Below are 21,108 nucleotides of genomic sequence, written 5' to 3'. Positions count from 1 at the left end.
AAAGCTCTCTTGGAGTGTAACTAAGTGTTTCTGAGGAATGGTAACTTTAAAGCAAAAGGAAGGAAAATTTCAATCAGAACCAAGCTGCCCCAACTCTCCCTGTATTTTTAAACGGAACCATCAAAGGGCAGCTAACGGAATTATACTTAAGTGGCATTAATTCATCCTTAAGAGGACTCTCCAAGAGTTTTATTGCTACATAAGGGAAAGCTATAAACCAGCAGGAGGAGAAAGCAAAGAAAATAAGTCTGAGGAGTTGTCTTGTGTAAGAAAGTGAGCAGGTGGTCAATAATGTATCCTTGGCTGGTTTCCACAGCAGGGAGATAGAAATTAATGGCCAGGATGCTGCCTACAAAGCAGACAATCACAGGAAAAGAATCATGGAACCTTTCAAACTGGTGTTGAAGAGTTCACATGAATACGAAATAAGAAAATGCTCATCTCTCCTCCTCTGCTCACACCCATCCAATTTCACGGTAATACTAAACTCTACAGCCCATTGCCTGACTTCTTCCAGTCCCCATCATGATCAGAAGAAAACAAAAAAAGATTGAAATGTGTAGGGCCAAGGACGGTGCAGTTGAGTTATTAGAGCTGAAAGTTACATTAGGGATTACTTAGTCCAACACTCTTGGTTTTACAAACAAGGAAATGGCATCTCATGGATTTTTTGTAGAGGAAGAGAACTTCAGATGTTTTCACTGAGATCTGAAGCTTTCACTTGAGGATTCAGACTTGGGCTTTAGAAAAATGCCTCCATGGTCCTGTCAATTCAGCTCAAGTCAAATCTATAACCTTTACCATAGCTGTGAAGGGAATCTTACAAGCATCCTGCAAATAAATGAAAATTATTACTAATCTCAAGATTATTTTGCCATCAGCCAACCCTTCTCCATTCTTTACAGGGTTTTTAAAATTAAAAATAGCACTCTTTATTAATTTCTAAGGAAGAATGACTATTATGTAGGATTTTCCATTCTTGTGAGCTGGCAGCCGACCCCAGGAGGCAAAACCAGGACAGTGAGCATGAAGCAGTAGGCACAGGCAGAAGTAACGGTGCTCAGTGTTCAGCGGCCACGGTGCTCTCTCAGCCACACACCACTGGAGATCTTATTTTATCATTTAGTAAAGGGGCGGCAGGGGGGAGGGGGGGAAGGATGAAGATGGTGCCACCCATATATTCATTTGACAAGGATTTATCAAGCCCACTTTGTGCAAGTTACGAACTATGTGCAAAGAGAATTCTCCTATTCTCCAGACCCTTGAGTACGCTCTTATGAAGGGTGTCCCTCCGCATAACCAGCTCCTAGAACTTAGGACTAAGAATTTGTTTTTCAGAATAAAACACATTACAGATTCGCTTCATTTTTTAGGCAGTTAACCTTGTGTATTTAAACAAATGCTTATAACATTTATTTGGTATTCACATATTTAATTAGTATTTCGGATTTGAGGTTATACGTTGCACTATCTACGAAAGTGTCTATTGAATTGAGCCTGTGGTTTTTTTTTTAGACACAAAACTCAATGTAGTTTTGAATTAAACAGAGATCTATGGGTGGAAGTAAATCTTTCAGACATAACTCTTGAAAGGTGATAAATACTAAATAAGTTTTTGTTATAGCAATATTATTATTATTCAAGTCCCCCGAAGTAGCATGGGAATATCAAGCTTCTGAAAAAGTGACTGTAAGCTGATTATTTTCCTGACTAAAAATTTGTATTGATTATTATTTGTGGATTTTACCTCCTTCAGCAGTAAAATATAGCCTAAATTCTGCAGTCACTCCCACAAGGTCAACCCGCTGCTGTCACCTCGGAGAAATGTCTTCAATTCTTTAAATTTTAAAGCCAAAGCCCTTTGCAGTCAATACAAAGAAGGCTGTTGAGTGCTCACTTTAGCAGCACATATACTAAAATTGGGACAACACAGAGAGGACCAGCATAGACACACAAATTCGTGAAGCATTCCACATTTAAAAAAATAAAAAATAAAAAAGTAAATTAAAAAGAAAGCTGTTGAATGGCTAGTTATCTGGGGGAAGCGTAGGAGGAAGAGAGCCAACATTTGAACTAGTGTTTGCATATGGCAAGCAGGTGGCACGTACATTGCTCTGAGGGGTGGGCAAGCAGGTACAATACTTGTTACCCACTTATGAGGAACTGTCTTTACCTTGCTTTACTTTGGAATCTCAGCCAAGAGGGCAATTGGTCGGCCTCATTTTCATAATAAGTCCAGAGTATGGTGAGAACAAAAATTACTACCTTTCAAATTCTTCAAAATAAGGCTGCAATAAAGCAAAGTGTCATACAGTATGGTGCTCCAGTTCCCCTCTGTTATTACTGCTTCCCCTCCTCCTCCTCTACCACATTTTCTTTCTTTTTTATTTAAATAGCTAACGCTTGCTTGCTATATCTAGGCACTGTTCTGAGCACTTTACTTGTATTAATTCCCTTAATCCCCTCAGCAACCTCAAGAGACAGGTAATATCATCATTGTCCCCAATTTATCATAAGGAAACCAAGACACAGACTGGTTAAGTAACTTGCCTAAGATCACACAGCTAGTAAATGATGAAATCAGAACTTCATTCAGGCAGTTTAGCTCAGAGTCGTTGCTCTTAACCATTATCGAACATGGCACTCTTTAACTGTTTAAGCTGTCCAATGCCTTCTCATAATTAATTTTGATGAAAGGCAAGAAATACCCTTTACTTTTCTCCTTCCTCTCCTGGACAATCCCAGGACTTAGAAATATAAGCAAATAAGGTATGGGGAATCCCCCATATAGCCTTTTAGAATGAGAGAGACAGGTTAGAAATCATCTGGTACAAAGGTACCCAGAAGCCTAAAGGCTGCATACTGCCCACAGAAGAATTTGGTTTTTTCCTGCCAGACAATTAAATAGAAAAAAATGAACCAAAATTTTAAAAGGAGAGGTTTCACAATATGTCCCAATTTCTGGCTTCTTTTGATAAAATTGGAAGAACTACTTAAACTAGGTGCACATTCCCATGACCGGCAGGAAATGAATGACTCAGCAACTGCCCCCTCTGAATGGAGCAAATGTCCCCCGCCCCCTCCCCTTTATTCAAACTCTGGCCAACCAACTCCACTCACTCTCACCCCATACATCCTCCAGGCACTGGGCTTCCACCCCAATCTAATTCATCTCCTTCATTTCATAGTTCAGTAAAAGGAGGCCCTGAAAGGTACACAAGGACATCATGACAGAGAGGTTTACAAAGAAAACTACACCCCAAGTCTCATCTCCAATGCGGTGTCCTTTCATGCTAAGTCCTAAAAAATAACATCTGCAAAACATATTCATCAATAAAATTCCGAATTTTTTTATGAATGTTTGTGCCTTGTAATGAGTTTTGTTCATAAAAAGAAAAGCCCCTTCATATTCCAAGCCTCCTTCACTGATGTATCCTCAAGGCCTGGCATCTGCTACATAATTCTCTGCCCTTTCCTTTCTCCACTTCCATTTTCTCTGAAAAATGTTCAGTGGATTAACTGTGAAAACCTTATGATTTTTCCTCCCAGACAGCACATCCATCTCTCTCTCCCTCAAAATAAATTCCACCCCTTAAATAAATGGAACTTCCAATACCAAGATAGCTGTGGTTTGGTTGCTCTCCTTGCTTTGCCTGTGTTCAAAGGGCAGGATGTGACCACAGAGGCTAATTATCTAGATGGAGCTATGGCTGAAAAGCAGTGCATTGTAGACACTGCCCTCTCTAGGGCTGACAATTTATCACAATTTAGTGTTTTAGGCTTAGCCCCCGCTTGAGAATTAAATTTTTTAAAAATTTAAATTCATTGTTGGGAACAGTCCTGTGGAATCATTTCTGCTACTCTTGAATCATGCAACAGAGAGAACAAATACACATGCTCACTGACCAAAAAATTGCTGAGATTTTTTGAAGTTCTTTTATAATTCAGAAAGTGCCAGGGCTAAATATTACAACTTTAGTAGGATTGCTGTTCTGACTGGAGATTACTTCTGTGTGTGAGGATGAGTAGGGGGTAGGAGGAACCACTTTTGGAAGAAACTGATTAATTATTTTTATTTTCCAAGGGCTGTTGACTTGATTTAATGTTTTGGTTGTATATGATAGAAACTCTAGGTCTTGAAATTTAATATCAAGTCATTCAGGGTTCTATGGCTCAAAATAATCTTAAATAAATAAAACTTCAACAACTGGACCTCCACAACAAATCAGGTCAAAAGTGATGGAAAAAAGCCAACAATTGGCTGTCACCTCCCCTCTACCTCCCACCTCTAAACCCACAAAAACACATATACACCCACACAGTAATTTAATTAATAAATATTTTAGTATTATGGAGAGATTGATTAGGCTAGGTTCAAGGAATTTTTGTGTGTTTTGGTTTCCTATAAAAATAACAAAATGAATAGTCTATTGCCATAATAGTTTGCAAGTAAAAAGAGAATGGTAGCACAGGAAATTGGCTTGCTCAGTCTCCTGAATATATTGATAAAGTACAAAGTGCCAAACACAATAGGGCAAAGAAAGGAGACCTTTTCGTGTCCTTAAGTCCTTCCTCACCACCATCCTGCGAAAGCACTGGAAGAAACATCCATGCTGGCAAGGACTCTGCCTTCTGCTTCCAGGAAGTGTCCATGCTCACTGGGAACTGAGCTCACTGTACTTTTTCCATTTTCAAAACTTTCACCAGAACTTCTAATACTAAGAAACACCATGAGATTCACCTAATTGCTCATCCTGCTTAAGTAAGATGTTGTGCAGTACCGAAGCATCTAGAAGGCACACAGAATTTGAAGAAGGGAGAAAAGAAAAGCTGGAGTCCATAAGAAAATCATCTCCTCCTCCTGTCCCCATCTGCTCTCAGTCCCCTCTTCCCATACCCAAAGGCTGCCCCGGGACTCCCAACTCCTTAAAGCTCAGGCCCAGATGGGGGTCACTCAGGAAACGTTATCTGCTTTTGTCTTTTTGCCTAACATGATTTAAACTTTTTAGTTTCTGTGATCTTACATACTTTGGGAATAAGCCTAATTTTATCATTTTACTTTGTTCAATTCATTTATGTTATTTGCTAAGGACCGTTCCAACCACAACCACCAGGTATTAACTATGCATATGACAAGGACATTGATGAGTTCTGTTTGGCTGAAATTCACTTGTAATCCCATTGGTCTGAACAAGAGTTCAGGATGAAATAAAAGTGCTTGTTGTGAAGAAACGTTCTATGAAATTTGTGTTATACATAACACATTACATAATATTATAGTTGTCTGCTCTAAATAAATATCTTTACAATGTCCAGTTTAATGGATCACATTAGATGAAATTTCCCCATGTCTCTCCCTTGCAGTGGCCTGAAAACACCTCTGTTTTACACTGTGTTGCTTACACAAACTGTGCTAGTGTGGAGAAGGCAGACAGATGCTCACGTTAACAGCAGAGAGCCCTACAGTCCTTCGCAAGCCACACCAGAAAAGAATTTACCTTTCTGTGTACCACCAGCCCATGGAGTGGCGAGGCCCTTATTCTCGGGAAGTCCTCACTATCACCTCCTTTACTTTACTTTAGGGCTGCCTCTAGATTTTAGTTCTTCAATTTGTATTATAAAATGAAAATTTATGTAGCTGTTGAAACATGACTATGTCATCCACATTCACTACCCATTTTCCCTTCCTAAGATGCATACTTTGGATTCATTTGTCATTCTGACAGCAGGGGGCATACATCAATACTTACTGAATGATTCTGCAAGAATTTTTGAGCCACTCATTGTAGGAAGTTTTTGTCATTTACAGCACTTTTTAAAGATTTTTCAGTAAACTACACATTTTTATTCAACCTTTGAATATGGTCCAAAAAAAAAAGTCATACATCATTTTTTTTTTTTTTTTTCCTCCTAAATCCTTGTTTCTTATTTAGGTCCTTCTTTTGGTTTCTGGTCAGCTTATTTTACCAGGGGAATATTTACTGGGTGGGGATAGGGAGTTGTACAAACTCTCCTTTTTTGATCTCCAACTCTAAGAAGGGAGAGTAAAATATCGAAAAGTAACTTGAAGTATGAGAGTGATCTACCTTTCTGATATCCTAAGGGTTGGGGATCTATACTCAGGAAATCACTTATCTGTGAAGTATGGACATATTCTTTTCATTCACAGTTACCAGAAAACTTTGAAGTCATCCAGCCTATGTCTTTGTTCTGCAAATGAGGGAACTCATGCCCAGTCAGGATAGATGACTGACTTAGGTCAAAACTAGAACTTAGGTACTCTAATAATGCATTCATATTATGGGAAGAAAAAAATTCCACTTTAGAATTTCTCTTTTGGGGGTTCTCTCAAGTGTTTTATAAACTGTTTAGCAGCTGACACTATTCCAGTTAGAGAAACAAAAGGAGTTAATTGCAGGCTTCAAGTATGTGAGCTATTATTTTAAGAAAAATATTCTCCAGATGTTTCCCACCTCCTTTGAGAATGGAAAAAAAGGAAATTAGCTTAAAGTTCAGTAGAAGAGATTCAGATTAGATATTAAGAAATTTAATGTGAAATCCTGCAATTGGTTAGTAGGGAATGTTGTGAAATCTCCTCTTCTGGAGAATTTTCAGAATGTGGTGGTTGGCCATTCCTTTCATGGGGGTTATGTGTGTGGCCCATTTCTAGAGCTGGGGCACAGCCTAATTGACTTCTCTAATTCTGTAGGTCCTGTGAGGTAATCCTCTGCCTATAGCTGCTATAGCTAGTAGGTGGGGCAGTTGGCTGCTCTTAATTATAGCAGAATTCAGGACTCTTTGGTGAAGTGTATAATTCAGGCTCAGTTTTATATTCATATCAGTCCTGATAGGTGTAAATGGGCAGATCAACCAAAACTAATGAATTTTTATTGGATGGCCTTGCCAACTGCCTTAACTGAATTGACTGACCAGTATCTGATAGGCTTATTTATTTGGGCTCCATCTCAGCATAGTCACCTTGCCAGTGGCTTTCTGACTTCACGAATATCTTAAGTTTGTACTTCTGGTCCCAAAAGCAGAGTAAGGGATCCAGTCCAGAATTCTGTCACATATAATAACAGACAAATTTTTTATTTCATCCCAAAAGAAAGCTTCGATATTTGGAGGACAAGATGGAGAAAAGTGACAGCAAAGTTGGACAGATCTGTACCTTGTAAAGCAGAGTAGGATGTTTGTTATCTAATAAATTGCATAGTGGTTCCTAAAAGTAATAAAACAAGAATTTAAAATTCTAACTTCGAATGTAACAGGGATAAGTATACAGTCTTGAATTTCAGTAAAGTAATCATATAAGTACTGGATGGGGAGATATCAATTAAAATAATTTAATGTCAAAAAATAAGGCCTAACAAATGCATATAGAATTAATGATACAATGAATTTAAGTATGTCCATGGTGCTAGCACAACATAAATGCTCAAAAATGTAGCTAATATTATTATAACCTGAATGTCTACTGTCCTTCCTCCCCCAGCCATTCTCTGGTTCAGATTTTCTCATATACAGTCACTGACTTTGCCCAACACCAATCTGGACAAAGCATTGAAAGATTCTTCTGGCTACCCAAAAATAATCCGTTCCACACAAGGATTTTTGAAGATTTCAATGTAGAGGAGAGAAAGGAAGGAATTTATCATACATAATCTATAACGAAAATAAAAATCGCTCTCTGAAATGTTTTTCCTTTCTTCGCTGCTCTTCCACTGGGGAAGTCCTTTTCTCTGAGTCTTCCCCCATAAGCAATCAATGCTGCTCACACTTAACCTCCAAATTCCCACAGAAGGCCAAATTTCTCTGTCTTCTATTATTTAGAGTTCTTCTATCTTCCTTTAAAACCCAAGGACCAGACCATCCAGGCACAGAAGGCTCAGTTCTAACTGTAAAAAGGGTTTCAAAGAACATCATCTCAACAAATGCTAAACACCTAACTCCTTACCCTCCTCACCCTCTCCTTCGTTTGTCTCCATATCATCTAACACAGCATATATTTATGTTTTTATTTTTTGTGACCTCATAAAAACCTAATTCTCAAAATGTTAAAAACACAATTTTCATACATCAGTGAACACAAGTCAAAGCTTTATTTAACATGACAGAGTTGATTCAAAATAAAATATCAAAAACCTTAAGTTTTTTTTTAATCAGTAGATAAGAAAGAATGTTGACATAATTCTAAATTAGACACAAAACTGGTTAATATTCTAAAGGGCAATAAAACCATAATTTGAGGTGGGTTAATCAATACACTTTACAGCATGGTAAATATCTGTAAAACTAATCAATTGTGCAACAAAGTTACATATCCCTGACCAGATGACTCTAAGGTGGGCTTATGTGAAAATGCTCTTAGCGTGACAATAAATGATCATGTTACCATCTTTTGTCTTATAGCCAATTTGGGGATACATTTTCTTAACACTCCTCCTCCCCCTCCCAGTAAAAGTAAGCTACATGTGCACCTCCAATATGAATCAAAAAAGGTAAGTCTCCCCTACAAGTTGTTCAAATAATAAAAAAGCGACAAAGTTACACAAGATGATGAATTGCCTTATGAATGTTCCCATCATTATTAGTATTCAAGTAGAAAATATGAGGGCTTTCTGTTAACTATTGCAGGCAGGTTTCTAAATGGGGATTGAGGCTGAATTAGATATTTTCTTTTTTTTTTTTTTTTTTTTTTTTTTAAAAGATGACCGGTAAGGGGATCTTAACCCTTGACTTGGTGTGGTCAGCACCACGCTCACCCAGTGAGCGAACCGGCCATCCGTATATGGGATCCGAACCCGGGGCCTTGGTGTTATCAGCACCGCACTCTCCCGAGTGAGCCACGGGCCGGCCCCTGAATTAGATATTTTCAAAAGACCCTATCAACACTCAGAGTTTTGATTGTGAGGATGCATCAATAAATATTCAGAAAGTCAAAAGAATATCACACATTTTCCTTGTCTTCAGGAAGCTTATAATCATATTGAGTTTAATGGACAAAAAACAATAGAAAAAGCCATAAGCTTGGTTACAATTGCATTCAACTTTGTGTTAAACGTTTAATAGGATTAGGAGGATAGTGATGATTGAGAAGGTGGGGAAAGCTTCACAGAAAAGGTAGGAATTGAGTTGTTCTAGAGGAAAGTAGATGTTATGGGCTGACTTGTGTTCTCCAAAAATTCATATGTTGAAGTCCTATCCTCCAATACCTCAGAATGTAACTATATTTGGAGATAGGGCCTTTAAAGAGGAAGTTAAGTTAAAATAAAGTCACTAGGGTGATCAATGTGACTGGTATATAAAAAGAAGAGATTAGGATGGAGATATACAGAAGAAAACCCATGTGAAGAAACACGGAGAATACTGCCATCTACAAGCCAACGAGTCTTCAGAGGAATCCAACCCTGCCAACACCTTGATCTTGGACTCAGCCTTCAGAATTGAGAAAATACATGTCTGTTGTTTAAGCTACACAGGCTGAGGTACTTTGTTATGGCAGCCCTAGCAAACTAATACAGTAGGGTTGAGATCTAAAAAAGGATAAAAAATTAATAATCACCCAGAGGAAAAAAATATGGTAAATATAGAAGTAAAATGAGAAGGACAAACATAGATGAATAACATACTTTTGAAACAGGGGTCTATATTAGTGAAAGGTACCTACAACTACCATTGTAATAAATAAGACTCTTTCCATATGGTTTCTTAGATAAAATAAACCTCTCAACCTTCATATCTCTATCAAAAACTTACTTCCTCAGAGATGTCTTCCCCAACCAACCTTTTCAAAATAGTTTCTTCCACTCCAAGTCATTCTTGAACCCTTTAACCCACTGCTATACACTAAATGTTTATGCCCCCCCCCCCAAATTCATATGTTGAAATCCTAATCCCCAATGTCATGGTATTAGGGGGTGGGGCCTATGAGAGATAATTAGGTCAGGAGGGCAAATCTGAGGCTCTTGAGAAACTACAGATCCTATGCAAGGAGTAAGTAGGAGACAGAGAGGATCAGCCCAGGATCAGGTGAGAGAGGCCTGACCACACCACATACAAAACAGACACACATGTGCACACACACAGACATGCTGTGTTAGCCTTATGTGAAAGGAAAAGTTGGATTTAGAGCAAGGACTGAAGGTTTAAATATCTAAACATTCTTTTGGATAGCAAGCCAAAATCTCATGAGAATAAATGTACGAATAGAATGCTGAGGAGTGAATGCTAAAATAATATACATCGCATTATTCTGTTATATACATTACAGGTCAAATGAGGAAACTGAAACTCTCTTCAGCCCTACCCAAATATAGGGAACCATTTAGGGCTGTTCAAAACAATTAGGATTGGTGGCTCTAACATCAGAATGAACAACTGCCTTGGTTCAGCTGTTCTTTTTGGCCATTCTTAACAAGTACATTTTAAAGGCCATTATTGTTTTATTCATGTTAGGTTTATCGTTATTGCAGTTAACCTCACATTTACTTTGGCTAGTATCCATCTTTGAGAGTCTTTGACACTTCAGTTTGTTTTGATTTGTCTTTTTGGTTACACTTCTTTAATAACTTAAATTTGAAAAGTTTTTCAGCTTACAAAGAATTCATATTATCATTTGTAACTTTGACCAACTCTGAGGTATAGGCACAGATTATAATTCCTATTTTATAGGTGAGGAAACTGAGGCTTAGCGAAGATAAGGAACTTTCCCAAGGTCATGGGCATACAGAATGGCAGAACTAAAATTCAAAGTCTTTTGAGTTCTATGATGCTTTTGCCATATGACATGACACCCATCACAAAGCAGGCTTGCCTGGCAAAGCTCCAGTGACTACACACATTAAATATGCTTATGTTCATGTACACACATACACATCAGCTGTCAAACAAATAGAAATCAAAGAAAACATCAGGTAGAACTCACAACATTATTGTGTTCTGCATCTTCAGAAAGAGAATCAAGAAACCCCACCATCACCATTTCTTCCCAGCAGGAATTCCAGGGCTCCCTCTTCCCCGCCAGGTGTTTGTATGTTACACAAATCTGATATTCTTTATAGTGATTTGGGAGAATCACCACATCACTTTGACCACCAAAAATATCCTCAGGGACAGGTGGGAAATTAGTAGGGATAAGTCAAGCGGTAAATTCTCACCAGGGCCTCTACATAAATATTCAAAGTTTAGACTGAACAAAGTTTGTTTAAATAAAGAGCCAGAGAAATGGCAGATGGCAGAACTAAGGAGGTGGTTTTGGAGAGAGAAAGGCCAAGCCTAAGAGAGGAAATAATTGTAGTAAAGCAGAATCCCACTGGGTCTTTGGTATTCAACTGGTCTTCTTCCAGGCATTTCATCTCCTTCCAGTTTTCCAGTATTTCATTAGATTGTCCTGGTTTAAAAATTATTAAATATAATCCAACACATCCACTGAAATGATGGAAGGGTGAAGGGCCAAGCATGCTAGCTTATTATTAAAGACATCACCACCAGTCTAAGATTCAATAATTAAATTCATTCATTCCCCAAAGGTGGAATTAAGTCCCAGTTTATACATTACCAGGTATTACCACATGCTTCTGGTATGGATTAACACTTTCAGCTCTCTAGTGACTACCTTAGAGACATTAAATGTTAGAACTACACAGGACTCTTTAAGAGAACAACAAAGTCTTTTTTTTTTTTTTTTTTTTTTTTTTTTTTTTTTTTTTTTTTTTTTTTTTGCAGCTAGCCAGTATAGGTATCAAACTCTGGACCGGCCAGACCTTCCAAGTCTTATTTTTGATAAATGAAGAACTTGAAGGATTTGTTCAGGAACACATAACTAGGCAAGAAATAAGGTCTGAAGTATTGATGTTTGGATGGGGGGGAAGAAAAACAAGAAACAGAAGTGTGTATAGTATGCTGTGATTTATGTTTTAAGGCAGTGTATATTATATGAGCATATACATAGAATGTCTCTGGAAAAATATGGGGGAAAATGAGAAAAGTTGTTGCTTCAAACAGGATATTTTAGATACTGGAAAACAAAAGTAGGAGAGAAATTTACTTTTTTTCTGGATATCTTTTGCTACTCGTTAATAGTCTATCACCCTTACTAAAAGAGTATAAGCTCCTTGAAGGCAGGGCCCATTGACTATTATATTCATCTTTGTAATCCTTGGGTGGGCCTGGCATTATAAGAATTCAATAAATTACTGTTAAGAACTCACAGCACATGTTCTTTTTCCACCTAAAATAAATTTAAGTATTAATGGATATAAATCAACATTAATTTTGTGATTCTCTTCAAATCGTTTATAACAATCATTCTTAGAAGAACAGAAAATAACACCTTTCATCTTCTCCCATTTTACTAATACATATATTATTAAGAGTACACTTGAAATAAAGTTCTCGAGATATTCTAATTCATGAAATGAAAAACAGCATTATAAATCATTTTTCTGACAAACATTTCTTCATTTTTTTCCCTGAAAGGGGAAAAAGAAATGATTAGTTAGTATATTTAAAAGATTGTAAAGCAGTGAGTTTTGTGGTCGGGATTCATATTAAATATTTTCTTAGGTGCTTTTTATTAACCAGTCCTTTTGTTGCCTGTTCACACTCTTGGCATTACCCTTGACCAGGATGTTGCAAAGTCTATGCACATTTTTTTCTTTCTTTTTTTTTTAAAGATGACCGGTAAGGGGATCTTAACCCTTGGCTTGGTGTTGTCAGCACCACGCTCAGCCAGTGAATGCACCAGCCATCCCTATATGGGATCCAAACCAGTGGCCTTGGTGTTATCAACACCACACTCTCCCAAGTGAGCCATGGGCCGGCCCTCTATGCACATTTTCTAAGTGAAAAACTATGACCCAGAATTAAGTAAAGCAGAAGCAAAGAAAACAAACGCCCATGAGAATGGAAATTAAATTAATTATAGACAGTTTTTTCAAAGTTTTCCAGAAAATAGTTGCATTGAAACTTGTGAGAAACTTGCCACTTCTTTCTCTCTCTCGCCAGCGTTATGATGGCACTACACTTAGAATTCGGATTTTCAGTAAGTCCCATTACAAGGTGTGAGAGTATAGCGATGTATGCCCAGTGTTGGTACCACAGGGGTTGGGGGAGGGAGGGACTGAGTAGACTTAAGTGTGTACCACACTTGCCCTCTAGTGTGCATTTGCTAACACTGCATTTCCCTGGGCTGTTCGGTCTTCAGCCTAGAGCGTTTCCAAACTGATGTTTTTTCAAGCTGGTTTTTATAAACAGATAAACCCCATTTATATTTATTCAGTTAAATGCTAATTTGCAAAAAATGCTATTAAAAGGCTTAGAAACAGTTTATTCTTGTGAATAATTAAACATCTCCCCCTATCTTGTTTATACAACTAATTTGCTTTGTAAACTCCTTTCTTTCATATAAGTACAAAGATAAACTTTAATGGACTCCAGATCCAATTACCCAAGTTCTAAACTAATGACTTCATTGTATTGAAGTAGAAGAAAGAAATGTGCATAATTATTATGATAACGATTTTGTAAAATGATATTTTGGTAGTTACATGAAGCACTTTCTAGAAGACTTCTGTAGTTTTTGTTGTTTGCTTTTTACATTTATTTTACATTTACATTTACCTTTACATTTATCTGTGACTACACTAAAGCAGCCAAAAGGCATCTAGCAGATAAAAAATCTCTGCCCCTGGCATGAAGCCTATAAATTATTATCCATTTTCATTTAGGAGATAATTTTGGCACTTATTAACAAAGTCTAACTTGCCACCAGGTTTGCCTCTTAGCAGAATCTATTCTATCTGTTAGGATTAGATTTCATGGAAATGTGGAAGAGCCAAAATAACAGTGGCTTAAAGAAGACAGAACTTCATTTCTCTCTTGGGTAAACAAATTACAAATTTAAGGATTGGTCTGACACCTCTATGTTCAACCAGGGCTGAGGTTTCTTCTAGCTTGTTTCTCTACTACCCTCAGTGCACAGCTTTCATCTCATGGTCCAGGGTGTCTGGTCCATTTGTAGGCAGCATATCAGCATTCTAGCCAATAGGAGGAAGGAGGGGAAAGGACATGCCCACTTGCTTTTAGGATCCTTCCTGGAAGTTGCACCCATTACCACTACATAAAATTGGCCAGATCTTTGTCACATGGCCCTGCCTTGCTGAAATGCCTTTATTCTGGGTTGTTCTGTTCCCAGCTGAAGATCAGTGGTTCCAATATTATGGAACAAGGGCAGAATTGTTATTCAGGGACAACTAGCCATCTCTCCTATAGTCTATATTCCCACCCATTGCCTTCATTTGACAGATTCTACTCTTCTCTATTTTTTGTTTGATCTTTGTTTTCTATTGAAAGGTATCACCTTCCTTTTCATTTGCCTTTCACCATGAAGTTCTGATGATAAAGACCATGTCTCCCTATCCCTCTTCTTCCCTTCTGTCTCTACCTAAGCTCCAGTCCTTGGCCTGCAGGTTCTCACCATGCTGGTGCATTCCTTCCTTCTGCAGGTGATGGCTGTGCTGCCTGGCCCTCTGCAGCTGCTGGGAGCGCTGCTCATCATTTCTCTAAGCTCCACCGGGCTTATTCAGGCTGGTGCCTACTATGGGATCAAGCCGCTTCCACCTCAAATTCCTCCTCAGATGCCACCACAAATTCCACAATACCAACCCCTGGGCCAGCAAGTACCTCACATGCCTTTGGGCAAAGACGGCCTTGCCATGGGCAAGGAGATGCCCCACTTACAGTATGGCAAGGAATATCCACAACTACCCCAATATATGAAGGAAATTCAACCGGCACCAAGAATGGGCAAGGAAGCAGCACCCAAGAAAGGCAAAGGTAACATCAGACTCTCATGCCATTATAATACAGCAGCTTTCCAAACTCCTGAAGTATGGGATCAGGGGAGAAGCTAAATTTTAGAAACTTTTCCTTTAAAATTTGTTATTGACATTTAATACATGCCTACTGAGTTCTCAACCCTACTCATGGAAAGTTCAAGACTTTAAAGAAAGATATAGGGGCTGTCCGGTTAGCTCAGTTGGTTAGAACATGGTGTTATAACACCATGGTCAAAGGTTCAGATCCCTGAACCAACCGGCACGCCCCAAAGAAAAGCCCAATGATAAATAAATAAAGACACAGACAAAATTACCATTTTATGATTTGCTTTATTACTTTAACTAGCATCAGATAAAACAAAACATATTTAATCACAAATAGTCTATCCTCTCATTTATTATTTAGTTAGTCAAACATTCAGCGACTATCTAATGAGCTCTTATTTGTGAGTCTCTGGGCCAGTTGCTGGAATGATAAAGCAGTGAGAAAAAAAATCACCTAAGGTGACAAGCTAGTCTTCTGAGCTAGGAGAGCAATGTCATAAAGACCTGCTGTGTTTAAAAAAAAAAAAAAAAAAATCACACGAAAGCATTTTGCAAACTAGGTATGTGATAAATGCAAATGGTTTTAATACTGCTCTACTTAAGCTACAAATGTCAATCAGTAGATCAACAGAAGGAGACCAAGAGTACAGATTACATCTAGAGATGATATCTGAAAATCTCTCCCATTACTTTCTAGGCATATTTATTAACTATTCGACACCTACCAAGTGCCCCTCACTGTGATAGACACTTTATTATGAATTCACTTGGTTTACCCGGAGTTCTCAGAAACCTAACATCTGTAGGAAATACAGCTGCATCAGAGTAGCAATTACCTTTGAGAAGTGGAGGCCATTCCCACTAGTCCCTACAATGGCAGGAACCTCTGGAGAACCACTAAATTTGGCACTAAGAGGTGTCGATGTCATAAATGAGAGAGACCTAATAATTTGACCTCTCTTAGCCTATTTTTCTTCATCTGTAAAATAAAATTGTTGAGAGAATCAATGGCATAAGGTAAGTAAAGTGCTGAGTAAACAATGAAGCACCACAAGAACTCTGAGTTGCTACAACTGGTCATTCAATAAATCCTCAGTAAGAACAGAGTATGTTCCAGGCACTGTGCTAGACAAGGGATTCCTGCCAAATAAGATGTGGCCCTGCCCCAGACAATTCCTTGATACAGTAACTACACAACTCATTTTCTTAGAAATAACATGCCTTAATAGTACTATAATATCTATTAGCATAGGAAAAGTATTCCCCATTTTCTTCTCTTTAGGAGCCAGTATTCCACTTTGAAGATTATCTTGTCCATTTGTTTTCCTTCCTTTCTTGAGTGGCCTATCTGGCCTTTGGTACTTCTTGTACTTATTCAGATAGGTACTCATATTTTAAAAGAATATGAGTCATTGGGTTCTATTTTGTTCCCTGACAGTAGCTCACTGAAAAGTACAATGGTCAGGATGAAGATGCTACTACAGGTTAAAATAAGACATTGGGACCATACATTTCATTTCTCCATGTTATCCATTAGTCCTTGTAACATGGGAGATCCAGAAGTGTGTTTATCTGCAAGGCATAGCATAATCATTATACGAACATGTATTTTGTATTTTGATAACAATTCGAGAAAGGGTGACACCTTTCACATCTATTCTCTAATCTTGCAGAATGGCTGTATTATTCTTGCTGTACAGATAGGCAAGCAGAGATGTTGATGCCTTAAGTTACCCAGTCAAGATCTCACCAGAAAGATAAGCAGAGCTTCCTGCTCCTAACTCAAGCTCTCATCCTCATCCATACTGCTTGTCATTCTAAAATACTTTATTCTCCTCGCCTATTTAAAGGCAAAATTTACATATGAGAAATAATTTATTAAGTTAAAGAATGAATAATAGAAGCTTAGAGAATTCTACAGCACTCTGAAGAAATTAAGCAAATCTATTGACTCTAGAGGACAGATGTGGAAAAATATTATTGAACCACATACAAAATATAGTACTTCTGTTCTTTCCTGAGTCCACATGATAATGACTTTCATCATCCACATCGTACTGTATTTCAGCATATGAGGGAATATTATTTAGCTGGAAAGTATTATATTAAAAAAACAAGCCAGGCATAGAAAGACAAATACGGCAAGTTCTCACTTGTATATGGAATCTAAGACAATTGAACTCATAGGAATAGAGAGTAGAATGTTGGTAAGTAGGGACTGAGGGGTGGGAGAAATGAGGAGATGATGGTTAAAGGGTACAAAACCTCACTTAGGAGAAATAAGGGGTTTTTTTTGAGACCTATTGCACAGCATGGTAAATATAGTTAAAATAATGTACTCTATATTTCAATATCACTAAGAGGGTAAATTTCAAATGTTCTTGCCACAAATAATAAGTATTTGAGGTGATGAATATTAGTTAGCCTGATTTAATTGTGTTACATTGTATTCATAAATTGTAACATCACTTTGTACCCCATAAATATATACAACTATAATTTGCCAGTTTACAATAAAAAAATCTAAAAGCAAACAACAACAACAAAAAACTCAAGGTCATAGAAAAATACAATATAACTTTAAGTAGAAAAAAATAGAAAAAGTAAAAATGGAGAGTGACTCCAACATTGTTTAAAATACACACACACACACACACACACACACACACACAAACCCCTAGAACAAAGAAGATGAAAATACATATAAATGTCAAGTGGTTATCTCTGAGTAGTGGGCTTATAGGCAACTTTGATATTTTATACATCTTTGAATTTTCCACATTCTCTATAGTGAGCACACCATAGTATTTCCAAGCTTTGTACTTGGCAAATTATTTCTTCATTATTTTTTAGCATTTTTACTTAACCAATGCTGATACAAGCAGCTGCACATATCAGTTCTCAAAACAATACCTCAAATACATAAAAGAAATTATCAGCTTGATTTTTCTTTAAGTATTGATATCATATAGTCCTGGAAGATGAGCATATTATTCCTAGTCCTTCCTCTTGATAATAGGCAAATGTGTCAGGACTAAATAATGATTGTCATTATTTCATTGAAAGGAGGAATAATCAGTCTCTCTGTCTCTCTGTCTGTCCATCTCTCTCTCTCTCTCTCCACTCCCCACCCCCCCTTTCCCAGTAGAAATACCATTAGCCAGTTTACGAGGGGAACAAGGTCCCCGTGGAGAGCCTGGCCCAAGAGGACCACCTGGGCCCCCTGGTTTGCCAGGTCATGGGATACCTGGTTCCAAAGGCAAACCAGGGCCACAGGGATATCCAGGAATTGGAAAGCCAGGTATGCCTGGAATGCCAGGGAAGCCAGGAGCCATGGGAATGCCTGGAGCAAAAGGCGAAATTGGACCCAAAGGGGAAATCGGGCCTATGGGGATCCCAGGACCACAAGGACCTCCAGGGCCTCATGGACTTCCAGGCATTGGGAAGCCAGGTGGGCCAGGGTTACCAGGGCAACCTGGAGCAAAGGGTGACCGAGGACCCAAAGGACCACCAGGACCGCCAGGCCTTCAGGGTCCTAAAGGAGAGAAGGGCTTTGGGATGCCAGGTCTGCCAGGCCTGAAGGGTCCTCCAGGGATGCATGGCCCTCCTGGCCCTGTGGGACTGCCAGGAGTGGGCAAACCAGGAGTGACAGGCTTCCCTGGGCCCCAGGGCCCCCTAGGCAAGCCAGGGCCACCAGGAGAGCCAGGCCCACAAGGCCCTATTGGGGTCCCAGGGGTTCAAGGACCTCCTGGGATTCCTGGAGTTGGAAAACCAGGCCAGGATGGGATCCCAGGCCAGCCAGGCTTTCCAGGTGGGAAAGGGGAGCAAGGACTGCCAGGGCTTCCAGGACCCCCAGGCCTTCCAGGTGTTGGGAAACCAGGCTTCCCAGGACCCAAAGGTGACCGGGGCATGGGGGGTATTCCTGGGGCTCTTGGACCAAGAGGAGAGAAAGGACCAGTAGGTGCCCCTGGAATAGGTGGTCCCCCAGGAGAGCCAGGCCTGCCTGGAATCCCAGGCCCAATGGGCCCTCCAGGTGCTATTGGTTTTCCTGGACCCAAAGGAGAAGGTGGGGTTGTGGGGCCACAGGGACCACCAGGTCCCAAGGGTGAGCCAGGGCTTCAGGGCTTCCCAGGGAAGCCAGGCTTCCTTGGTGAAGTAGGGCCCCCTGGCATGAGAGGTTTGCCAGGTCCCATAGGGCCCAAGGGGGAAGCTGGGCAAAAAGGTGTGCCAGGGCTCCCTGGTGTTCCAGGACTGCTTGGACCAAAGGGAGAACCAGGAATCCCAGGAGAACAGGGTCTACAGGGTCCCCCAGGTATTCCAGGGATTGCAGGCCCTAGCGGCCCCATTGGACCACCTGGGATTCCAGGCCCCAAAGGGGAACCAGGCCTCCCAGGGCCCCCTGGGTTCCCTGGTGTGGGGAAGCCCGGAGTGGCGGGACTTCATGGCCCCCCAGGGAAGCCTGGAGCCCTTGGCCCTCAGGGCCAGCCTGGCCTTCCAGGGCCCCCAGGCCCTCCAGGTCCCCCAGGTCTCCCAGCTGTGATGCCCCCTACACCACCTCCCCAGGGAGAGTATCTGCCAGATATGGGGCTGGGGATTGATGGTGTGAAAACCCCTCATGCCTATGGGGCTAAGAAAGGCAAGAATGGAGGGGTAGTCTACGAGATGCCTGCGTTTACTGCCGAGCTGACAGCACCTTTCCCACCGGTGGGGGCCCCAGTGAAGTTTGACAAACTGCTCTACAACGGCAGACAGAACTACAACCCGCAGACGGGCATCTTCACCTGTGAGGTCCCCGGTGTCTACTACTTTGCATATCACGTCCACTGCAAGGGGGGCAATGTGTGGGTCGCTCTGTTCAAGAACAATGAGCCCATGATGTACACGTACGACGAGTACAAAAAGGGCTTTCTGGACCAGGCATCTGGGAGTGCGGTGCTGCTGCTGAGGCCCGGGGACCGGGTGTTCCTCCAGATGCCCTCAGAACAGGCTGCAGGACTGTATGCCGGGCAATATGTCCACTCCTCTTTTTCAGGATATTTATTGTATCCCATGTAAAAAAAGAAAAGAACAAGAGAGAGATTTAATAGAAGAAAAGAAAATGACGCACCAAAAAATCCAAATGGAAAAACATAATTGCTTCAAAACATTTATATAGTTGGAAAGTTATATTTAAGTGAAAATTTGGACCATCGTGTACAAATAAAACCTAAGATGCTTGTTTAATACTCTGCACAGCAGCTTGTAATTGAAAACAATGGGATAGATTTATGTATCAAGTACTGACACTTGTGTTGTACCACTGGAATCACATTAGCTGTTTTATGTTATATGCTTCCACGATAACCTGCTTATTCAGATCAGACAAACATTTCAGTATGAAAGATCATAGCTAATGAAAGTCACTCACTTGTATTGTTTACTTTAAAATATTTATAAATATGACTTCAAGAAATGTCAACAGTAACAATTACATACCGTATTTACTTGCATAATTTCCTCTGTATTTGTGCAGATACTTTGCCATGGAATGTGTGTGTAAGGTGGGGGGGGGGGTTGTAGTGTTACTGCCCCAGTGGGAGGGAGCCACTGGGACCATGGTAGTGCTTTAGTCCAAGGTTTATTTCTCTCACAAGAGGCTATGTATTTTAGCAGCAGGGGTGTTAGAATTGTGTGTCTGGTGTCTTTACAAGAACAGGTGAACCAGTCAACCATTGTGTAGCTACTCAGTGCCTGGCACTGGGTGAGACACATGTGTGGGGCATTAGACAGTGCCCTGAAGGAGTTAATAAAACAGCTGGGAGACATAAGCAGTAATTAACTGATTTATTCCTTAAGGGTTTCTTTTTTTTTCCTGTGACTTATTTATCCTTTTTCTTCCTTCCATGTAATTTCCATGATGGCCTAACTAATATAAACACTTGGAAGTTATGAGAAAAAAAAATAACCCTTCCTTCAATAACTTTCCAGTTTTGTGGAATATTTATTATTAATAGTAGTTATCAATTGTGTTTACAGGTATTAAGAATTCCCCTCCTTTGCCTACACACACAACCAACCACAATGAGGTTTCAACCATGGAGATAGCAGTATATTGAAGAATTTTGTGAATTTTAAATGTGAATCTTGAAGAAATTTCCCTGTGCAGTATATATGTAAATTGAAATGTTATGAGGTTCTAAAGTCACTTTCCAAACTCCAGCTATTCTTTATTTGGTGGGAAAAG

General features: G+C 39.6%; 1 protein-coding gene and 1 pseudogene across 2 annotated transcripts in view; both read left to right on the top strand.

Annotated features, from left to right (window-relative positions):
• Positions 1-20,181, top strand: part of COL8A1 (collagen type VIII alpha 1 chain) — a 53,696-nt gene extending 33,515 nt beyond the window's left edge. Inside the window, exons 2-3 of one of the 2 annotated variants that reach the window (XM_063099803.1) lie at positions 14,508-14,838; positions 18,034-20,181. In XM_063099803.1, the coding sequence (XP_062955873.1) occupies positions 14,511-14,838; positions 18,034-19,940 (2,235 nt within the window). In that variant the 5' untranslated portion in view covers positions 14,508-14,510 and the 3' untranslated portion in view covers positions 19,941-20,181. Of the gene's footprint in view, positions 1-14,507; positions 14,839-18,030 lie in introns of both variants that reach the window. The other variant, XM_063099793.1, reaches the window with a different exon arrangement.
• LOC134365602 (U6 spliceosomal RNA) lies at positions 1,890-1,980 on the top strand (annotated as a pseudogene).
• Positions 20,182-21,108: the final 927 nt, after the last annotated feature.

The sequence above is a fragment of the Cynocephalus volans genome, chromosome 1 (assembly GCF_027409185.1).
Source record: "Cynocephalus volans isolate mCynVol1 chromosome 1, mCynVol1.pri, whole genome shotgun sequence".
Classification (NCBI taxonomy): domain Eukaryota; kingdom Metazoa; phylum Chordata; class Mammalia; order Dermoptera; family Cynocephalidae; genus Cynocephalus; species Cynocephalus volans.
This window is presented reverse-complemented; position numbering and strand designations above follow the sequence as displayed.